Genomic DNA, 20,896 nt, shown 5'->3' on the forward strand with positions numbered 1-20,896 from the left:
GATCCAAAGAGTGATCCAGAATGAAATATGAGGAGAAGCCTGGACAGGCGACATCAGCTTTGTCCTAGACAAGCAAGTCCGCACAGAAGCTGGCATAGGTGAAGTCTAAATAAAGCTTGTTTTCAATCGCGAGAGAAGTTAATTGGTGGGATTATTTCAGTAGAGACTTCTACAGGCATGTTTAGGTGATTTAAAAAGAAAATATAATATTTTTAAGCAAGTGCAGTGAGAATTAATTCAAGCAGTCCTATAGCCAGCATTTTACAAGAAGGTTCAATTACAAAATGAAAAATGGAGGAAGGACACAGTCAGAAAACACCCAGGTGGTGGCCAGTCCCTCAGCTAGCATGCAAGGAAGCAAAAATAACATCAGTCAGGGACCAGAAAAGAAAGGGCCAAGGTCTTTCTCATGCTGATCTAGTTTGCCTTCTGTGGAGTAGAATGCAGTCATGTAGGGAGGCTATATGAGCTGTATGGCCTTTGTGTGCCCAGTGCTGCATCCCCTTACCAGCATATCTTGGGGTAAAGCACCAGGTTTAATTACCCTTTGGGCCCTTTGAATCCTGCCTGTGGGATTTACCGCTCCTCAATAATTAGCATTTGTCCAGGAATAAGATCTCTTCTTATTTGATTCAACTTCTGAGAGACGTCCCTTCTAGTAACTCACATTGTCCCAGAACCCAGGAGCTTTCGGCTGTCCCTGTAGTCAGTCTGAACACCTTTTCTCTTTTCAGAAGGTCACTCAATGTGGGCTTCCGTGAGCAGCAGCAGTGAGGAAACTATAGAGCCAAATTACACAAGCATAGAGCAGCTCTTCTGCTTTCCACAAGCAACCCCCAAAGAGAAAACAGCTGCACCAGTGAAGGCAGAACCAAAGGAGGTGAGGAGCTCCCTCTCATTCTTTCGGATAAAGATCACTACAAACAGCTCATCTAATATGAGATATCTTCTTTTTCTTTAATGAAGATCACATTTTTGGACTCCAAGAAAAGTCTCAATTTGAACATATTTTTGAAGCAATTTAAATGGTAAGATATGGCAATTTTTTATGACAGTTGACAAAGTTTTGAACGGGTTTTGCATAGTATCTGGAAGTTCCTCATGAAATCTATTTTAAAAAGCCAATACTGATCTGTGTTACTGAAACATCTAAAGATTTCCCAGTTTCTCCTACACTGTCTTTAAAATACTAAATTTAGGGGCTTAATTTTTGATTATGTTTTTACATACAACATCCCCATATGTTGCAAAGGTGTTACATCTCCATATATGATGGTTTAACCCCAGCCAGCAACTAAGCACCGTTCGGCCGCTTGCTCACTGCCCTCTCTGTGGCATGGGGGAGAGAACCAGAAGAGTAAAAGGGAGAAAACTCACAGGTTGAGATAAAGCCAGTTTAATAGATAAAGCAAAAGCTGCGCACACAAGCAAAGTGAAACAAGGAATTCCTTCACCCCTTCCCATCAGCAGGCAGGTGTTCAGCCATCTCCAGGAAGGACATCAGGGCTCCATCACACATAATGGCTATTTGGGAAGACAAAACATAACTCCAGATGTCCCCCCTTCCTTCTTCTTTCCCCAGCTTTGTATAACTGAGCATGGCACCATATGGTATGGAATATCCCTTTGGTCACTTGGGGTCACCTGTCCCAGATGTGTCCCCTCCCAACTCCTTGTGCACTTCCAGCCTCCTTGCTGGTGGGGTGAGGAGCAGAAAAGGCCTTGACTCTCTGTAAGCACTTCTCAGCAGTAACAAAAACATCCCTGTGTTATCAGTACTGTTTCCAGAACAAATCCAAAGCATGGCCTCATATTAGCCTCCATGAAGAAAATAACTACTCCAGCCAAACCAGCACACCAAGTTACAGATGATATTGTAGCACAGACTTTTATGGTGATAGATTGTGAGACACCCCTGGAGGTCAAATCCCTCCTCAAACAAGGGCAGTGGAAAAGTTAAGAATTAGATTTCTTTTAAGGTATTCAAATCCCCAGAGACAGAGATCTGAGTTGCAGGATTGATCTCTAGCCTTGAGTCATTTGACCAGGGCCAGAACCAAAATTTGGAGCATAGCAGGGATCCAGGTCCCAGTTCTAAGTTCACAGAGACATATCATAGGGAGACATCTTAGCTTGTGGATTATTGTGGCTCTCACTAGGGAAAATGCAGGGAGCTTAAGCAGATACGTGTCTTAGTAGTGTGCAGCTGTGGAAGACGGGTCTTTGGGTGACATATCACTCTGCTCTTTCTCCCTACAGCTCCAACGAAGAGGTGGCTGCCATGGTCCAGAATGGGGACCGGACCAAGTTTGACGTTGAGGTTCTGAAGCAGTTGCTGAAGCTTCTGCCTGAAAAGCATGAGGTCAGGAGGAAAAATGGTAACCTTAGTTCCAAGGCTGAACATGCATTGCAGTTGTGAAGTCTTGATTCTTTATTTCTCTCATTAGACAGAAAACCTGAAGGCCTTCAAAGAAGAGAAGTCAAAACTAGCGAACGCAGATCAGTTTTATCTTCTCCTCCTTCAGATTCCAAGGTAAGGGTGTTGCTCATGAACTTCAGCCTAATCTTTTTCTTGGTTTACCTCTGGGAAGTTTAAGTTTCTTTATAGGATACTCACAGACCAACACTGATGGATATAGCTGGTGGATTCCTCCTTCCACCTTAGAGCCATCCCTTTCCTCATTGCCCTTAGATGAAGGGCTGTTGTTGCTTCAGCACCTCCTCTCCCTCTGAAGCAGCAGAAACTGGCCCAGACACAGGGTCAGACTTGCCCAGAAGGAGGAACCTATATCTCACACAGTGATCAGTCTTCTCTTTGATCACAGTGTGACAGCAGAAACTACATCCCCACTGTTTCCCAAGGCAAAAAGCAGCCCCTTGCCTCCCTTCACAAGCCACAAACACTGGTGTCATGTGGATGTGGTTGACAGTGATGTTATGGGGTGGCCAGTCTTACCTGTGATGTGGGAGGAGGGCTGCTGTGCTGGCTGAGATCAGCCTTAAGCTTTGATTCAATCTCTTTCCTTAGCTACCAGCTGCGCATTGAATGTATGCTGATCTGTGAAGAGACCATTGTTGTGCTGGACATGATTCAGCCGAAAGCTGAAGCCATCCGGAGAGCCTGTGAAGGTAAATGACCTGGCTTTATTTCTATGTCTTATTCATGACAAGAAGCTTTAAACCTCCCAAAGCTCCAGGGGGAGCTACGCTACCCAGCTCCCAGAAAAACTCCTCTGTGGTTCATTCACTGGTGCGCTGGGGTACAGCTTTAGGCATTTCCACTGGTGGTCAAAGCCTTTAATAGGACCAGAGATCATTTTTCCAAACACTCGGCCCTCTTTTGCTGCAGCAGATGTATTCCTCTGAAACACTTTCAACAGTGAAGCATTGGAAGCTCATCAACTCTTTCAGAGGAGCTGAATTCAGACAGCAGAGCTGGTCCCATTACAGCTAATTCATCCATCACTATTTGTCACATTAAGGCCTTCACATGGCAATTTTCTTTGCTGCCAGGAAAGCACTTTCCCCAGGAAGTAGTGATGCTTTAGTTCTTCCCTGCCTACAAATGGAATCAGAATGAAAAGTTTGGTTTTGGGGGCTATAATTTGCAGATGCTCAATTATTGTGTGTACACGGAGAGATCATGCAATAGGTTTTGGCTTCATATGCCAGAAACCTCAGGTCCCACTCTGCTGAGAGCAGGATGCTGTTTTGACACTATCGGGTGCTGTCAACACAACAGAGCCAGTTTCCCCAGCTGCCTGCTGGGGGTTTCTCCAGCTGGCATCACTGCTGCCTGCTGGAATGAATTGAAGCTTTCCCCTAAAAGTGTCTTCCCATGAGCTCAGTTGTCCTTTGAGACCTGTTCCTGCCTCAAAGCCAAGTGCTTCAGAAAGCACACCACTGCAGCACCCTGTCATAAGAATAAGGACAAGGACTGTATCCTTCGTGCCCTGATAATCACCTCCACCATGCAAGATCAAGAACAAGGTGAGCGTGTCTGGTTTTAGCAGCCAGCCAGTAATCACAGGGCTGTCAGAACTGGTTTCACTGCACAACTGAATGGAATCTGCAAGATTAAAATTGCAGCCCATTTACCCTTGCTTACACCACAGTAAATCAGGGTACTTCCAAACAAGGCAGCAAGTTGATGGCTGTGAGTGAGAGGCCTCCAACTCCAGGTTATTTTCCATTAGGACTGAGAGACCAGGTGGAAAGAAAGAAAGAAACTTAAGTCCCTGAAAATTTTTACAGCTCATGGAATTGAATCTATCTAGAATCAGTTTCTCTGCAAGTTGGGCCATTGGGCTTCAAAGCTGAAATATCAGATTTGAATTTAGATTTTGGAATTCAGAACCTCTATTTCAGTGTGGTTTAGGAAATATTCTGGTGTAACAGAGGCTTTTGTTTAAAAGTCCTTTATGTTTTTCAGATCTTCTGAACAGTCATCGCCTGCCGCTCTTTTGTCAACTGATTCTCAAAGTTGGAAACTTCCTGAACTATGTAAGTACTTATTTTGTCTTCTTATGCCCCCATTATGTGTGGGTGGTCTCTTCTAAGGTTATCATTTAAATGGACACAGAAGTTACATCTGCTTTGTTTTTATCTTGTAGGGAAGTCACACAGGTGATGCTGACGGGTTTAAAATCAGCACTTTACTCAAACTAACAGAAACCAAAGCAAACCAAACCCGCATTACGCTGCTGCACCACATTCTGGAGGTACAAATGCCAAGTCCTGGGTGACAGGGAAGGGGGAGAGACTTATCATGAATGAACCATTTCTCCTACTCTCAGTTAAAGCCACACTCTCATATTCATATCCCCTCTGGCTAGCTGCAGTGTCACAAGCTGGGAATGTTGGAATTACTTGGTGGAGGCTGCCTGTGGGCACTGTTCAGGAAGCTCCTTGTTTTAAGACTTGTTCTGCTTTCCTCCAGCGTCTTTCCCCTCAATGGCTGGAACTTCCTTTTTCATATTTGTGCAATCTGCACGCCATCAGCTGCAAACCACAGAGCACATGGCCACCAAAGCTATCCTGGCTGGTCTGTACCCATTCAGCCCTTCTGCCTTTCTACAGCTGCTCCTCTCTCCAAGTGACTATGCTCAAGCTTTTATTGTTCCTCTCTAAGCGCCAACTGCTTTCTTGCTCTCTGAATCACTGTTTTTAACTTTTTTCTCCATGCTCTGCTCTGCCACCTTCATTCATCAAAGTCCCTCCATTGCAGTTACGCAAGTTCAGGCCCTGCTTTAGGCAGCAGTAGCTTCAGCAAGCACAGCCATGAAAGTAAATTATGCAAATAAGATTCAAGCCCTTTTGAAACCCTTCTGGAACTGTAGAAAGTGTCCAACTGCATCAAACCACAGTTCTGCCTCTTCCCATGGTCAAGAGTAGCTGTTTCAGGATAAGGAGAAAAAGAACTTAGCAGCAGGTCAACTTTGCTTTGAACTATAAGTATTTCTGAACATTCAGCCTTCTTGTATGGTTTTATAGCCCAGGAGTAATGCCTTTCCCCTCTGAATGTGCCATACTGTTTTGAATGTGTCTTGGCAAACTGCAGAGGAGGGGCAGCAGCAGGACTTGGCACAGTCCTCCTTCCCAAGCACTTCTGCCTGTGTCTTTTCTCCTCAGCTTCCTCTCTTAGCTCCTGCTACAGCAAGTAACACTTCTTTCTCTCTTCCACTTCAGGAAGTAGAAAACTGCCACAAGGACCTACTGGAACTGCCAAAGGATCTTGAATATGTTTCAAAAGCAGCAGGGTAAAATTGTGTGTCACTTCCTTCAAAATAAAAATAAATCCCATACATATCAACAATGTACCAGAAATTAGGACACACACAGCTGGTATAGCACATTAAAGAAACAGCATCTTACTTAGTTTTAACCGAAAGATTTGGTTGACAAATGTTGAAACCCCTTTAATATAGATTAGTTCTACCACAGCTGGCAACACTTAGGGCTGAAATTTGCAGAGCTAATTTGCTGCCTCCCAGGCCCTTCCAATATCTGTACTGTCTTTGTGGTACCAGGAGCTTGTGAAGGCCAGCTACCCAGAAATGCCTTCAACCAGGGAAAGTGAGCTAATGCCAAGCTCTGGGGGTGGAGAACAGCCCTTTGAATAGGTGGGCTATTTTTGACATTTACATAAAATTGTAGGTAGACCTGGCAGCCTTTTCATAGGTGCTGCTGGAGGGAAGCTGTTTTCTGTGAGCTCAGACTGTATAGATGGTAGTTCAGATCGCAGGCTTCAGTTCAGTGAAGTGATGGGAAGCAGAGAGACAACCAAGCTGCCAGCTCAGACCTGTCCATTCTTTGGTCAGCACAAGATGCTGGAGTATCAGCTAATGGGGGGGTTCTGTGTGATTTCAGAATTAATCTTGATATTATACGCATGGAGTCCAGTACCAATTTAAAGAAGTTGCTAGAGCTTCAGCGAAAAGTCTTATCATCAAACGACGATGTGAAACAACAGTATGAGAAACCTATCCAGGTCAGTAATGGAGCTCTGGTGTATCTCTCCCATTACACACACATAGGCAGTCCGCAATACATGTGCAGCTGAGTAAGCTCATGAAGGGTGGAAAATATTGCTAGGAGACATGCTCTCAGATTTGGAAATAGGCTACAATGCCACACAACCCATTAGTGTCCTATTGCCAGCTCCACCCCAGACCTAGATACCTTTGGTGAGGCCGTTTCCTAAGGCACCTGCCCCGACTGTTCTCTCCACATGGTATGTGAAGTGACTTCGTTGAGTGAAGTTGTTCACCCTCTATGTGGATCACATAATAAAGCCCTTCAGCTGAGATTAAGCTTTACATTGAGCTTATCATGTCTTGCCCAAGCCACCCTTGTAAATTGGCACAGCACGGTTGGCAGGGGCAAATGTCATCCGGAATTCTTAGTTTCTCCCCACATTTTAAGCTCTGATGCAGATAAAAGCTGCAGCCTACTCCAAGCTCTTAACACTGACATCCTTTTTCCTTTAAGTGCACTTCACTCCTTGTCCTCTGGATGGTGTTTTACTGTGTATATTAAATGCATTTCAGGATAGCATTGATGCCTCCAGAAAGCTAGAAGAAGAATTTGAAACCATTGAAAGGAAGAGAGAAGAACTTGCAAATTATCTCTGTGAAGACCCAAGCAAGTTGTCCTTAGAGGACATATTTAACACCATGAAGACCTTCAGAGACCTCTTCATCCGAGTCCTGAAGGTTGGCATCTGCACACACAATGCTGAGCATCCCTAGTACTGGTGCATGCCTCTTCTCTGACAGTGGTGGGATAGGTACTCAGATCCAATGAGGGGAAGATGCTGTTTATGGCCTCCTCCTTTCAGTGCTTCACATGACGTCACCCAGTGAAGAGGTGTCTGATCACAGCATCCTCATGCAGTGCTGGTGCTCCTGGCCTGGCACAGACCCTGGTGTTTTGGGATTTTGGTGCAACTTTAGCTGCAGAGTCACAAAGGTGCTTTGGAGTCAAGTGTGACTTGACTCCAGTCAAGTGTCAAGTTTTAGAGGAAGGGGCTAATAAAACTTAACCCTTTACTCCAACCTGAGCAAACAGACTCAGAAAAGGGATGTGTAGTAAAGAAGCCAGCAGTTTGGAGGGAATTGTGGCTTCAGTACCTTCCACTTCTGTCTCAGCTAAAGGTCAGGTGGAAGATCTGCACACTGGTAGGTAGCTGTGTTGGACAGCTCACCACTGTTACCTCTCACTGGGATGTGGCTGAGTCCTGGCCAAGCCCGGTGGTGTTGGCTTTTGGCAAGACAACCCCTATTCCATATGCCCATTTTATTTACTGCACAGGATAAGGCCAGAATTTCTCATCCTCCCTTGCAACAATCTCTGGATCTTTCTTTTCATCAGCTTCTCTAGCAGACATTGCCACTCTTCTCATGCCCTTGTTACCTCACTGCAGGAGAACAAGGACAGAAAGGAGCAAGCTGCCAAAGCAGAGAAGAGAAAGAAACAGCTGGAAGAGGAAGAAGGGAAAAGACAGAAGGGAGAAAATGGAAAAGTCAGTGAGTATCTGAAAGGACTTCAAAAAAGAGAGATGGAGCTGAGAGGAGCTTTTTACTGGCCCCGCTTTAATGGACCGGCAGTGGTAATTTATTTTGTGGGTTTCCACATGCTGATGACTAAAAGCTTTTAGCCTTAATGTCTTTCAGCCGTAGCTGAGAACTGATATTTCACAGTTGTAGCTGGGCAGAGAAGTTAATTTTAGGTTTGCTGACTGAATAGCAGAAAAAAAATCAAATTGAAACATTTCAGTTAACTTTTCTGTTTCTAAACATAACTTTTGAATTCCAGATCTCACAAGAAACATTTGACTTCCCCAACCTCCGAAATACCTATATACGCTTGAATAATCTCTCTTTACCACAGACTACTGATATCCCAAAAATCATAGAATCATAGAATAGTTAGGGTTGGAAAGGACCTTAAGATCATCTAGTTCCAACCCCCCTGCCATGGGCAGGGACACCTCACACTAAACCATATCACCCAAGGCTCTGTCCAGCCTGGCCTCGAACACCACCAGGGGTGGAGCATTCACAACTTCCTTGGGCAACCCATTCCAGTGCCTCATCACCCTAACAGTAAAGAATTTCTTCCTTCCAATCTAAACTTCCCCTGTTTAAGTTTTAACCCATTACCCCTTGTCCTGTCACTACAGTCCCTAATGAATTGTCCATCCCTATAGGCCCCCTTCAGATACTGGAAGGCTGCTATGAGGTCTCCACGCAGCCTTCTCTTCTCCAGGCTGAACAGCCCCAACTTTCTCAGCCTGTCTTCGTATGGGAGGTGCTCCAGTTCCCTGATCATCCTCGTGGCCCTTCTCTGGACTTGTTCCAACAGTTCCATGTCCTCTTTATGTTAAGGACACCAGAACTGCACACAATACTCCATGTGAGGTCTCACAAGAGCAGAGTAGAGGGGCAGGATCACCTCCTTCGACCTGCTGGTCACGCTCCTTTTGATGCAGCCCAGGATACGGTTGGCTTTCTGGGCTGCAAGCGCACACTGAAGCTGGCTCATGTTCATTTTCTCATCAACCAACACCCCCAAGCCCTTCTCCGCAGGGCTGCTCTGAATCTCTTGTCTGCCCAACCTGTAGCTGTGCCTGGGATTGCTCCAACCCAGGTGTAGGACCTTGCACTTGGCTTGGTTAAACTTCATGAGGTTGGCATCAGCCCAGAAATCCTGCAGGTAACTTCAATCTGTATTTCTCTGTGCAAAAATAAAAGGCACAACTGAAAAGTACATTTGAAAGCAGCTGAAAGAAAAGTCTGTATTATTTTCCCTCCAAAAAAAAAAAGGCTGCCACCAACATGGATAGCAAACAGGAGGTTTTTCAATGTCATGGTACAACCAGGCACAAGCCTGGGCAGAGCTGGTGCCAGCTTGTAGCACCCAGAGTTTGGGGTATACCTTTTGACTTCAGAATGGACACACTGCTGCGGGGGCAAGGAGCATGGGCTGCTGCCAGGCCTGGCATTGGTGCCTTGGTTTTGCCCAGTGGTTGCTTGTTCCAGCACAGCAGTACCAACCCCAAGCAATAGCATCACTGCAGTCTCCTTCTGCCCCACCTCATGTGCAGATTTAACACCCCAATCTGTCTCTCTCCCAGTTAAGAAGGGGGTGGTGAAGCAGGAGGAGATGTGTGTCATCGATGCGCTGCTAGCTGACATAAGGAAAGGGTTCACGCTGAGAAAGACAAAGAACAGACACGAGTTGGATGCAATTCCTAAAACCTTGCCTGCAGAGGGCCCGGAGGAGAGCCAGTCTGGTAAGAACACAGATGCTACTGTACCTGCAGCTGTTCATTCCCATTTGCCTCTGAGCCTGAGCCAAGCACATAAGCAAGAAGCCTTTATGTTTGTATTTGGGGCATTTTATTTAAGGAGGCTTTGCAGGCAGTGTTGTGGGGAAGAGCAGAGCCCTGAACTGTTGCCAGCCAGGTCTGTCCCAGAATTAGCAGCAATTTAGAGCAGTATGGCCTTGCACCCATGCTGATAAACCCTCTGAGAGGCATGGCCTGCAGGTCAGCCACACAACCGTTCTGATGGGGCACTGGTGTCATCCCCACACAAGTCCCTTCTGTGCTATCAAGTCTCAGTAGCACAGCTTGTCACTGCCTTGGAGCTTGCTGCACCCTGTCTTAGTCTGTTTGGAAGCCCAAAGAACCCCTTAAAAAAACAGATTCAAAAACTCTTAATTACAGAAAGACCTAAGTCCTTATGTGCTTATTAGGAAACAGCCCTTGGGTTTAGCTTTTGTTTGGTCTTTTGACCTTGTCAGTGTGCGTTAGGTAAGTCTAAGGACATTGGCCTGCCATAGAACCTGAGTTGTGCACTGTGGCTCTCCTAAACCTGCTCTGAAAGGGCAGGATTAGGCTGGCTGATGGGCAGTTTTGAAGTGCTCATGCAGCCAAGCCAGCAATCCCACCTGGTTCTGGACCTCGCAGGTGGGTTCCCTCTTCCTGCCATAGGCTTTCAGGCACCCTTGTTGAGTCCAGGGGCTTCCATGGAAATCAGCTGGTTGGCAGCAAAGACACAGAAATACCTGCTGAAAACAGAGCAGAGGCTTTGCTGAGCTGGAGCCTTGGATTCCAGCTGGGGTGGCCACATGGATATAAGGAGGATAAAATGGTGCTGCCTTTGCACAGCTTCTTTAGGGTCAGTGCACCCTCCCCAGGCAGCTGCTAGCTCATAGTAAGCATTCTCAGTGGCAGAAACACATTGATTGATCCCAGATGCAACTTTGCATCTGTGGCTAATTGCATGTTTCTTGTTCAAAGGAAACAGCATTAAGGATCCACAAGCAGCAGGAAAGGAGATGGATGATAAGACCAAGGAAAACAACCATGGTCATCCCTCAGAAAGCACTTCCCCATCAAACACTGCTTTGACGGAGGTGGGTGGAGATGTTACAGATGCTTCAGCTTCAAACCAGGCATTGTCTAAACACAATGCTGGAGGAGATTTGCCACCAGAGACCCCCATGGAAAGCCCCTCAGTAAGCTTGGTAGAAGCTGATGGGGCCCGTCAGCCCATGCCAAGCACTGGGATGAAGCAGACAGACAGCTGGGTAAGCCTCCAGCCAAGCACAAAGGGCGGCTCCATTGCCTTCTCTACTGCTAACATGGGTACAGGGATAACGTTTGTGAGCAGTAGTTCCGCCACTGCTCTGAGAGACCAACACAGATGGACCAGCGGGGCCATCTCAGAAGTCCAGGACAAGGAATGCCCAGCTGATGGCCTGGAGCGCTATGGGCTGGCGCAGGAGCCAGAAACCCAGCTGAGCAAGAGCGGGGTTGACCCTGGCAGTGCTCAGTCTGCTCTCTGTGGGTCTCATCAAGCAGAGTCAAAAGAGATGGTGAAAGAAAATGAAGACCCTGGTGCAAACTCACTGTTGGACACCTCTCAAGAGAAGTCCTTCTCGGAGGAGCCAGCCACTGACTCTTCTTGTTCAGCAACACTTCCTCCAGAGCAAACTCACACCGACAGGGAAAAGCAGAGGTCATCTGGGAAAAGGAGGAAGAAGAAGAGGCACAGCAAAAGCTACTCAGGTAGCCTTTTTCACATATAGTGCTTGGGGACCGAGTTAAACTGGGGAAGCTTCCTCTTATGTTTGTATACATCTGTTCCTCCCCACTTCAAGGTCCAGTGCCCCCTGCCCCTAGAGCCACACTGTTTCATGGAGCTGTTATTTTTTTTAAACCTGAAAGAGACTGAAAAAGAAAAACATAGGCATAGTTCATTCTCTTGACATTTACAAGTAGTTTATAAAAGGGTAATGATGAATCAATAATTAAAAAGCCCATTACACATAAGCAGTAAAGATGGCAATAAGCACATCTGTCAAGTGTGCTAAAGACAGCTACAAGGCACAGTTATGTGCAAACAAGAGCCCCATTAGACTCCAGAGCAGTGATTAGGAGCAGTTAATACTGCGTACTTAATCAGCCATCACCTCCTCCCAACTACTTACAAACACATAAATGCAGCAACATCAGTGCTGACCTGGGGTTGGTTGTTTTTAACTCTCCTAAAGCCTCCTTGCAACAACATTTTGCCTGCAGTCACTTGATAGCCTGCCACAGGGGGACTTAGGTGAGGCCTGAACTTCAGGCCCTCAAATCATCACTATAGGAAGAGGGGGGAAAGTCAGCAGTTAGAAAAGGTGATCTTGCTAATGCTTCTGTGAAGGATTGGCTTTGGTCAGCCAAATCAATCCTTCACACTGGGTTGCCCCACTGGTACTGGGAGAGAGCTCAGCCACGGGAGGCATGGAGCCACCCAGGTCTCTGCCTCATGGGAGATGTCCACTGCTGGTCCCAAACCTGGGAGGTGCATCCAAGTCCCTCAAAGTCTACTGAACTGAAGCCACCCTTGGGTGGGTACTTGAATCCTAAAATAGAGGTGTCTCACAGTGAGGACACATGGGTCTGTCAGCCTTTAGAAAGACACAGTATACTAATATACTGTCCAAAGCCTGTTTTCTGCAAGATCCTGGGGTCAAATGGGCAGAAAAGTGGTGAAAGTGTCTTTTTATCAATGTTTAATGATTTTCCTTCCAAAGAAAGTGAAGGAGAAAGGAAAGAGGGGTTTGAATACCCACTGCTCAGAAACATGAGTGTCTACCACTGAGGGACTTAACTTATACTGCCAGTATGCCCTGGAGCTATAGTTTTTTACATTTCTAAACTTGCCACTTTCACAAACCAGAAGTGGTTTCTGTGGAGCAGTGGTTCCCAAACTTGCTTCCCACAAGGCAGCAGGAGCTGCAGCAATGGGAGCAGCCCACGCTCCCAGCATGGAACCACGTGGTGATGCTTTCCTGACGTCTGAAATGAGTATTTCTGGCTTAAGGAACTGACTCCCCCAAAAGCCACAGGATTCCCTGGGCATCCAGGTATGGCATCTTAGGAAACTGTCTGCTACTAGACAATGTTTTCATCATAAAAAGTTCCCTGTTGTTATATTTGCCTTGCCATGATCAGATGTATTTAGTGTCTCTCTTTTGTTTAAAAGCAGAGGTTGAGACTGATACTGGAGATAATAAAACAAAAAAAGATTGTGTGGTACAATGAGGTATGTAACTCGCAAAGGTGTTTTTACGTGAACTAACCACAGCATTGGGACTTTACAGACCTAATCAGTATTCAGCATATCAGCTAAGCTTTTTTGTCCTTGTGTCTAATCACAAATACATGTAAAATAAATTTGTTACTCTGATTTTTCCTCTCCAGGGTGTTGATCTTGCGTTGAGTGGAGTCAGTGCTGATCTCCCCTTGACACAGGGTCGCAGCCCACATGTCTGTCCTCTGTGTCAGCAGCGACCAAACCACCTTTCCCTGCAGATAATTAAAAGTCATTATTCTAACCAAGTGAATCCAGCTTCATGTGATAAAGAGTCTTTGCTTTGATCCCATTATTTTCTCATAAACTGTAAAAATGCAATTTCAGTACCTACTCCTTGCAAAGTACAGTGTTTGGTTTGCTTGCAGGTGATCACTTCCTATAGCACTGTTTAAATATAGGTACCTGGAAAAGGGAGTAGAACACTGAACCCTGGGAGAAGTACTAGTTGGGGTAAGACACGAACTCCCACTAAAAGCTAAATTCAGTTCTAGAGTTGCACACAGACTAGTCCATTGGAGCAAACAGACTGTGCATGCTTCTTAGGTGCATTCATGCAGCTTTCTGGGATGGGGGTGGGGGTAAGTCATTTGGCTTTTGTTACCAAAAAAAATAATACAGGTAACCAAATTTCTAGTGAAACAGTGTACCAAGTTTGCTGCATCCTTCACTGATGCTGGCAACATATAATTGCCTCTCAAAAGAAAACTTGAGGAGTTTCAGAATGAGATTTTCATTTGCAAAACTTTGCCTGTTTTTACAGCAAGTGGAAAGAAAAGCAAGAAAAATAAACATTCAAAATACCCGCTGTACTGAAATTGCATAGTTATGCATTGTCCTTTCCATGCTGATGAGCATCTCTTATGAGCTGAATCAATAACATCAAACCTCCCTCTGTCTCATTTCCTGAAAGGAATGTATTTATTCTTCAGTTCCCCCAGTGCCTGGGGCTGGGGGCCCAGCTGGGAGCCCTGTTCCCACACAGCCCATCTGCTCCAGCTCCTGGAGTGGCAGAACTGAGGAATGTCTGCAGGATTTCCACACAGGGTTGCTTTTGTTCCTTCACCTGGAGCATCATTTCTAACAAGAGAAAATGAGATACTAATTAGGTAGTTACAGTCCTGACTACTCCTGCCCTCCTCTTGGCCCTTTCTGTGATGTGCTGCAGGATTATATCAAGTGGAAAAGGGAAGTAGCTCTGTTGGTTTAAAAGTCCTATGGAAGATTTACTGCAAGAGCAGAAAATCGTAGCAGTGAAGCATAAGGAAGAAGTATGTCAGGAGCCATGCCCAGGGAGGGCAGCTGAAACTGGGAGTTAAGCATAATTCACATTATGTATTTTTAAGCACAGGGATTCCAACATGCAGGCCTAAAAACAGTCCCAGTTGAAAAAAAAAAAACAGACATAGACAGCTCTGCATTCTCCTTAGCAGACATAGGAAAGCAACACAGAGGAATGCATGGACAAACTATGTTTATAAAGTGACTGATACAGGCAGGAGTTCCAGCACATCCTCAAAATGCAGTGCCTGGCACAGCTGCATTGCATCAGCAGCACCCACCAGTGCTTTGGTGCCCAGAGGGCAGTGACGAGCTGCACCTTGAAACCTGCAATTCCCTTGTTCCTCTCCTCCCATCCTTATGTCACTTGGAAAGGTTAGCCGAAACAAAAACCTGTTTGCTTCTCTTAAATCTCCAGCTTCCTTACTCAGATGCAGCTCAAGTCTGTCCCTCTTGATACGACAGACTTAGCAAGCCTAGAGTGCTGCCGTCAATATTTTTTCTAGGATGTTCTACGTGATTTGTTTTTTTATTTTCTTTTCTGTCCCAAACACACATGGTCTGGTCAGGTCACAGCACCAGTTCTCTTTTCGTACAGGGTATTTCTCTCTGGTGGATTTGCTGGATGTGGAAGTTGATGGGTCTCAGTGAAGTCGTAGGAATCTTCTTTCTTCTTGCGCAGATCCAGCTGCAAGGATTAAGACGCAATCCCCTTACCAGTTTTTAGAGCTTCTGTAACAGCAGCAGAGTAAGGGCCTGTAAAATAAAATTTCAGAGCAGTAAAACACTGTTAAAATCAGGTACAGAGCTCTTGCCTCACCTTGACTGTATCATGTTATGTAGCAATTTCTGTATTGATATTAATATTCTTCAAATGTCAGCTTTTACACCCAAAGAGTGGTATCCCACATTATCTCCGTATTCATGAAAGAAATGGTTTAGCTGGTTTTTCTGTGGTATCAAGGCACCGGTGTCACACTCTGTGTGCGCCCTGTTAACATCTGAACTCATTTCCTACCAAATCTGAAAAAGCTTGAAGGACCGTTTAACAAAAGCTGACAGTCAAACCCAGAAGGGACTGCACAAATGCCTGAACTCAGGGGAGGTGCTCTTTGAATTCCCTTGACTTAAACCCCAGAGGATTGCTACAGACAAATGTTCACATCTGTTTGTGCAGCTCCTTTTTCCTTTCCTCCCATCTTTATGTCACTTAGGAAGGTTAGGGGAAACAAAAGTCTTGAAAGCACAAGTCTCAACCAGGCTTTGACAGTTTCCCTGCTCACAAATCTACTTGACTTATTCCCTATGAAGTAAAAGGACAAACCAAACTGGGAGCATAGGCCAGTGCTTGAAAACCGCAGCCTGGTAACGATGCAGGCAGAGGGCAGGAGGGGAGCACAATACTGTCAGCAGCTATGACAAATACATGGCACAGTAGGACGTCAGCCTCTTCCCACAGACACATCAGGATTTGAGGGTCCAGGTTTTCCTTTTTTTTCTTTTAAATTGTTTTCTTTTAATACTAGAGAACAGATGCTTCACATCTGCTTCTGCGGACTCAGTATTGTCTGTGAGCAGTTTTCTTATAGACCATGGTAATGCATCCAAGCTAATGCTCATCTTCCTGTATGGCCTTTGCCTTCATGTCTGCCATTAGAAATGGTATTTGTTTTGGTTATGAGTGAGACAAGCTTTTAAAATGACAGTGTGCAGCCCCATCCTTCTGACAGTCCTGCTAAATCCTCTAGGTTTAGTAAGTTCAGCAATTTAATACCTTGAAGCATATTCCAGTGTTCTGCTTGGAAAACACAAGACTCATGTTGTTGGACTGAACTAGCACCCAGCTTAAAACCAGAGTTGCCCAAAATCTTGAACATCAGAATCAGTTCTGGAAACATGAAGCTTTTATTAGAACATAAACATTTAGCTCTACCTGGGTTTAGGTTATTGGGGGAACCTGAGTCTGATTTCCCTAATAGCACGCTGACCATTAGATACATGCACATGCAAAACCATACTGCTTTTGTCTTATAGTTACAAACAGTTTGCATTTTCCCCTCCTCCTGCAGGTGTCACAACAAGGCAGAAGAAATAACAGGGACCTAGTGAACCACTCACGTGTCCTAAGAGCGCTGCCAGCTTTTCAGAAGCCAGGTTCTGCATCGCCAAAATGCCACTGTTGTCACCTCTGCCCAATAGGACTCACTGCTTCTCTTCGTGCAGCCTTTTGCTCCCTCCCCAAGACGCAGAGAGCCTCCCTGGAGACTTTGGACCCCTCGCCTCATCTCTCATGCTGGGCACTCACAGGGCTGGGGGGCCAGTTCTGTGCATGGTGACATGAAAGGGTCAGAGCTGTCATCTGCTGCCCTGGAAACCAGATCTTTCAACCTGCTCTTAGGCCAAACTCCACTTGAAACGACAGCCAAGTATGGCCCAAGAAAGGACCTCAGTGTTTAGCTCTCAGAGGAATCTTAAAAATAGCAGTGCCTCAACCAAAGTAGGGTATAAATTAAGCAGTGTCTGTGCCATCACAGGGGGAAGCATGTTAACTCCCTCTTCTCATCGCCCACTGACAATTTTATATAGGACCAGATCCAAGACCCAGATCAGAGAAAAGTATTTTCACTCTCAATCATTTAAACCCAGGGAAATTGGTTACAGGAGAAAAAAAAAAATTAAAAAAAAAAAAAAAAAAAAGGTATGTATTTTAGTAAGCATATGGCCATATAAAGAGTGTCTGGTTCTACATGATGCTTATGTGCAAGTTGAAGCACGTCAGTAGTCTTGCAGTCTTCTTACACACGCAGATGCATCCATGAACTTTCAGAGATCCAGGGCCCCAGTTCCTCTTACTAAAGCAACAGAGGTTTTCCAGAGTGCTTTATCAGACACATTTCAGCTCATCCTTTGGTAGATCTCTGGGTTTGAATTCTGTAGTCAGCTGCTTGCACTCAATATTCTTCATGTCCAAGCTGCAGAATGTGTAGATTCATGTTACTTTTGCTTTAAAGCTGGGAATGTGCAGTATTGTGTTTTCAAAATTCAGAGATTATTTCTTAAGTTTTGTAATAACATTGTATCATAGTTTTGTACATAGCTGTCAATTTAAAATTATCTGTGTTTGTTGAATCTATAGTGTGATACTGTGTTGAAACATGAATCAAAGTGGAAGAGCCGGATACATCTAAGAACTATGCCTTTATATGGTAACTCACTGTGGCTAGACTAATGTTCAGGCTAAAGCTTATTTTGCTTTGCTTAACAGGACTTATTTTTGTAAAAACTTTTCTGGACTAAGTTGGAAGTTAAATCAAGAATTAAATCACTGGATTATTTTAACCAAAGCATTGGCATTAGCATATTGAGAATCGGTAAACAAAAACAGAGATGCGTTGAGAGTAGACACATGGGCAGCTTCAGTTCAGAAGACCCCACAGAGCGGCACAGCCCTTTGTCAACTGAAATTCCATTCCCGGCTGGCAGAAGCAGGCAGAGCCCCACCGTTTCCTGGATAATCATGTAACCCACCCCAGGCTTGACTTGCAGGACTGGCTCTATCACATTTACAGGTTTTCCCATTTCTTTTTTTCTCTTTTCCTGTCTCAGAGCACATCACCCAAGCATCATCCTTTTGCTCTTTAGTCTGGCTTCTCTGCTTTCAGATTAGACCCCAGGCTTCAAAAATCTGATTATTAAACACATTTTCCCAGCAACTTTGCAATCTCTGTGTTTCTGCTAGCCCAGGCTCGCCAGCCTCCTCCTCCCTACCCTACTGTTCTGTCAATAGGAACATCATTGGAGATTCAAGACTCGGGAACAAACAGGCTTTCTGGGTGTTACCTAGGGAACCTTACCTGCTAATGCTCTGCAGACTGCTTGCTTCAGCAGGTGTCCACTTCTCTGTCTGGGCCTTTCAGCTATCCCCCATTTCTACCTAGAGAGAGCAGCTCTTTCCACACAGCCAGAAATTTTGTTGCTGTGTTCTTACCTTGGCCATCAAAGAGAGGATGCTTGGCATTATCTTTCCACTGCCCTCAAGAGTTTATGAAAAAATGGGTTATTTTGAGCCACTGCCAGTTATTTGTTTCATAGTCATCTGTGAAAACTATGTTAAATTATCATATCCCAATCATATCCCAATATGCAGGCTGAAGCACAGCATTTATAATTTATTACTCCAGAGCAGCTCTGCTTCCATTACAGTGACTATGAAAAACAGAGGGACAGAACCAAAGCAGGTCAAAGAAAGATGTTCAACTGGGATGTGCAGTTTTGCTCCATTTTTACCCTAAAATAAAGTTCACAATCCTGAAGATTTTTCAGTGTTTGCAAGGCTAAATTAACTGCAGGTAAAAATGTTACTTGCAGCTACTTGAACAGGTCTGTGGTCATTTAAGTCAACAATGAGTCTGGACCTCAGAAAAGATTTTTTTCTGGTATATTACAGCAACTGCACATGGAGTCCAGTATGTAAACCAGGCTGTGAATGCCACAAGTTTCTAGCTGCCAAATAACTGTGTATTCCTTAACTAAGCATTGGTTATATGATAAAATGAAGCTATGAAAGGTATCAGTATAAGTCTGTTCCAAGTATTTCACATCAGAATTCACATGTGTTAATGAGATGGATTTTTAGGGTTAGTTTTCTGGGAGTTTTGTTTTTATTTTCTGTTTTGTTGTGGGGATTATAGTTTTTTTTTTTATTTCAATACTGAAACCCCATCAAAGTTTAGAATAAAATAAGTATTTGATAAGTTCCCCTTCTCCTGTGGGAATGAGGAAGACCTATGATTCACCAGAATTTGTCCACCAAAGTCCTATATTTTCCACATAGTTTATAAGGCACCTAAGCGTATAATTGTCCTGTATGCTTAGTAATAATTACCCATTGTTTTCTCTCAAAGAAAAAGTGATGTATAAATGGAGCTATACCTAGTACATGGATATCACCAGTGTTGCACTGTACTTAAAGCAGAGCTGAAATCTGTGTCCAAAGGTATGCCAATATCTTTAAGTTCGGGCATATCGTTTGATCTTCTCCTACATTCAGTAGAGAATGTATTTCACGGAGGGGGCTGAGAAATGCCTTCTGCTTAGAAAGAGAGATGAAATAAAAATGCACAAGCCCATTTCAGCAAAATTAACCAGTTTTCATTCTGTCCAAACATGAAGCCTGGATCTACAGTTTCACGTTTCTAGTTTTTTGTACACAGTGGTCAACCGAGGACAACATACAAGCTTGCCAATAAAAGTCAGCACTGTACCAGTCTTATTCTATCTATGTGGTAATAGTCACAGCCATGAAATATGGGTGAACATGTTAGTTATGTTCACCTAATGTATCTGAAAGCAAATACAGTCATGAGCCATCACAAACCACATTTTGTTTGGTCACCTCATAATCAGGCTGTAGATGGGATATGAAAGACAGCTTTGCCATATCTAGAAAAGCAAATAAAGAGAGTTAAAAATGGGACGGTGGTAATGACAGGACCTCTCTAAGTGGTTGCAGTTACTACACAGTAACAATCTTGCAGACTAACAGCATTGCTTTCAGGATCTGCAATGGAAATAAGGTCCACAGTAGAGGAAGGTTTCCAGCTCCTTAGTGTAGAGCAGGTAGCAGACCTTATATACTAGTGGAGAATTTAATCACTGCAAGTTAATCAGCATATTCAACACTGTAAGCATAAGTCACTCCTCCATCCATTCTGTGCTAGTACTTAATTCATGTTAGGGACTCTCCAGCCGTCTCTTTGCTGCAGCATGAACAGCTCTTGCCAGAACAGTGCGTGACAACTCACACAGAGACAGATGTCAATAAGAATTAGCAGGAGGTCTGCTCCTCTGCCATGGAGAGTTTAAGCAGACTCAGTTTACATTACTCAAAGTCAGAAGACAAGAATCAGTCTGTGATAGTCAGCTCTTATCAAATCAGTTTAGATAGACTCTCAGCCTGTCCAAGTAGATTTTTTCTAGGATCAGCAGTCTTTGCTGGCACCATCTACATGATGGTTACGGTTAGTTTGCTCTGCTCTGGGCATGCAGAACCCTATGTGTCTTTTAGCACTTCCGCAGCTTCGTACAACATAATCTGCAATGAGTTTAGTCATGAATTAGTGACAATTAATTACCAAATCCATTAGAATAGATGGAGAAAGTCAGAACTACTAGAGAGAGTGTTTGTGCAAAGAAAAATAGGCAGCACAGGTAAAAAAGGTAACATCTTACAATGTCTGCTGCTGTGATCCTTCAAAACTGACAACTCTTCTGTAATCTAAATGAAACCCCCAATAGCACACAATTTCCAGGAGTGATCCTTTGACAGCAACAGATCTTTTTTGCACTCTTTGCCGTGTTTTATTATCTCCCTTCTTCAAGGTTTTCACAGCCCAAGTAGACAAAACCATAGCTGATCTGATCTGTTGTGGTGGCGATAGTCCCCTGAAGGGGAGCTTGGGCAA

At 44.5% G+C, this 20,896-nt stretch overlaps 1 protein-coding gene across 1 annotated transcript; it reads left to right on the forward strand.

Annotated features, from left to right (window-relative positions):
- Nucleotides 1-738: 738 nt before the first annotated feature.
- On the forward strand, nt 739-18,749 carry LOC133274641 (inverted formin-2-like). Its single transcript, XM_061464142.1, has 14 exons — nt 739-880; nt 2,260-2,362; nt 2,448-2,533; nt 3,029-3,129; nt 4,433-4,503; nt 4,614-4,721; nt 5,689-5,759; nt 6,370-6,490; nt 7,050-7,214; nt 7,925-8,027; nt 9,638-9,796; nt 10,808-11,578; nt 13,044-13,103; nt 16,502-18,749. The coding sequence occupies exons 2-13, from the start codon at nt 2,282-2,284 to the stop codon at nt 13,100-13,102; spliced, it is 1,896 nt and encodes a 631-aa protein (XP_061320126.1). The 5' UTR covers nt 739-880; nt 2,260-2,281; the 3' UTR covers nt 13,103; nt 16,502-18,749.
- The last annotated feature ends 2,147 nt before the right edge of the window (nt 18,750-20,896 follow it).

This window comes from Pezoporus flaviventris, unplaced genomic scaffold (assembly GCF_033815535.1).
Source record: "Pezoporus flaviventris isolate CSIRO_AGI_PZ_B2104156 unplaced genomic scaffold, CSIRO_AGI_Pfla_v1 ptg000036l, whole genome shotgun sequence".
Classification (NCBI taxonomy): domain Eukaryota; kingdom Metazoa; phylum Chordata; class Aves; order Psittaciformes; family Psittacidae; genus Pezoporus; species Pezoporus flaviventris.

What these genes read in the sequence shown, in the direction of transcription:
- LOC133274641 (XM_061464142.1), top strand. Translation starts at nt 2,282, where the DNA reads ATGGTCCAGAATGGGGACCGGACCAAGTTTGACGTTGAGGTTCTGAAG. An exon ending in TATGTTTCAAAAGCAGCAGG is followed by an intron (nt 5,760 to 6,369) that starts GTAAAATTGTGT and finishes GTGTGATTTCAG; the next exon opens with AATTAATCTTGATATTATAC. An exon ending in AGTATGAGAAACCTATCCAG is followed by an intron (nt 6,491 to 7,049) that starts GTCAGTAATGGA and finishes AATGCATTTCAG; the next exon opens with GATAGCATTGATGCCTCCAG.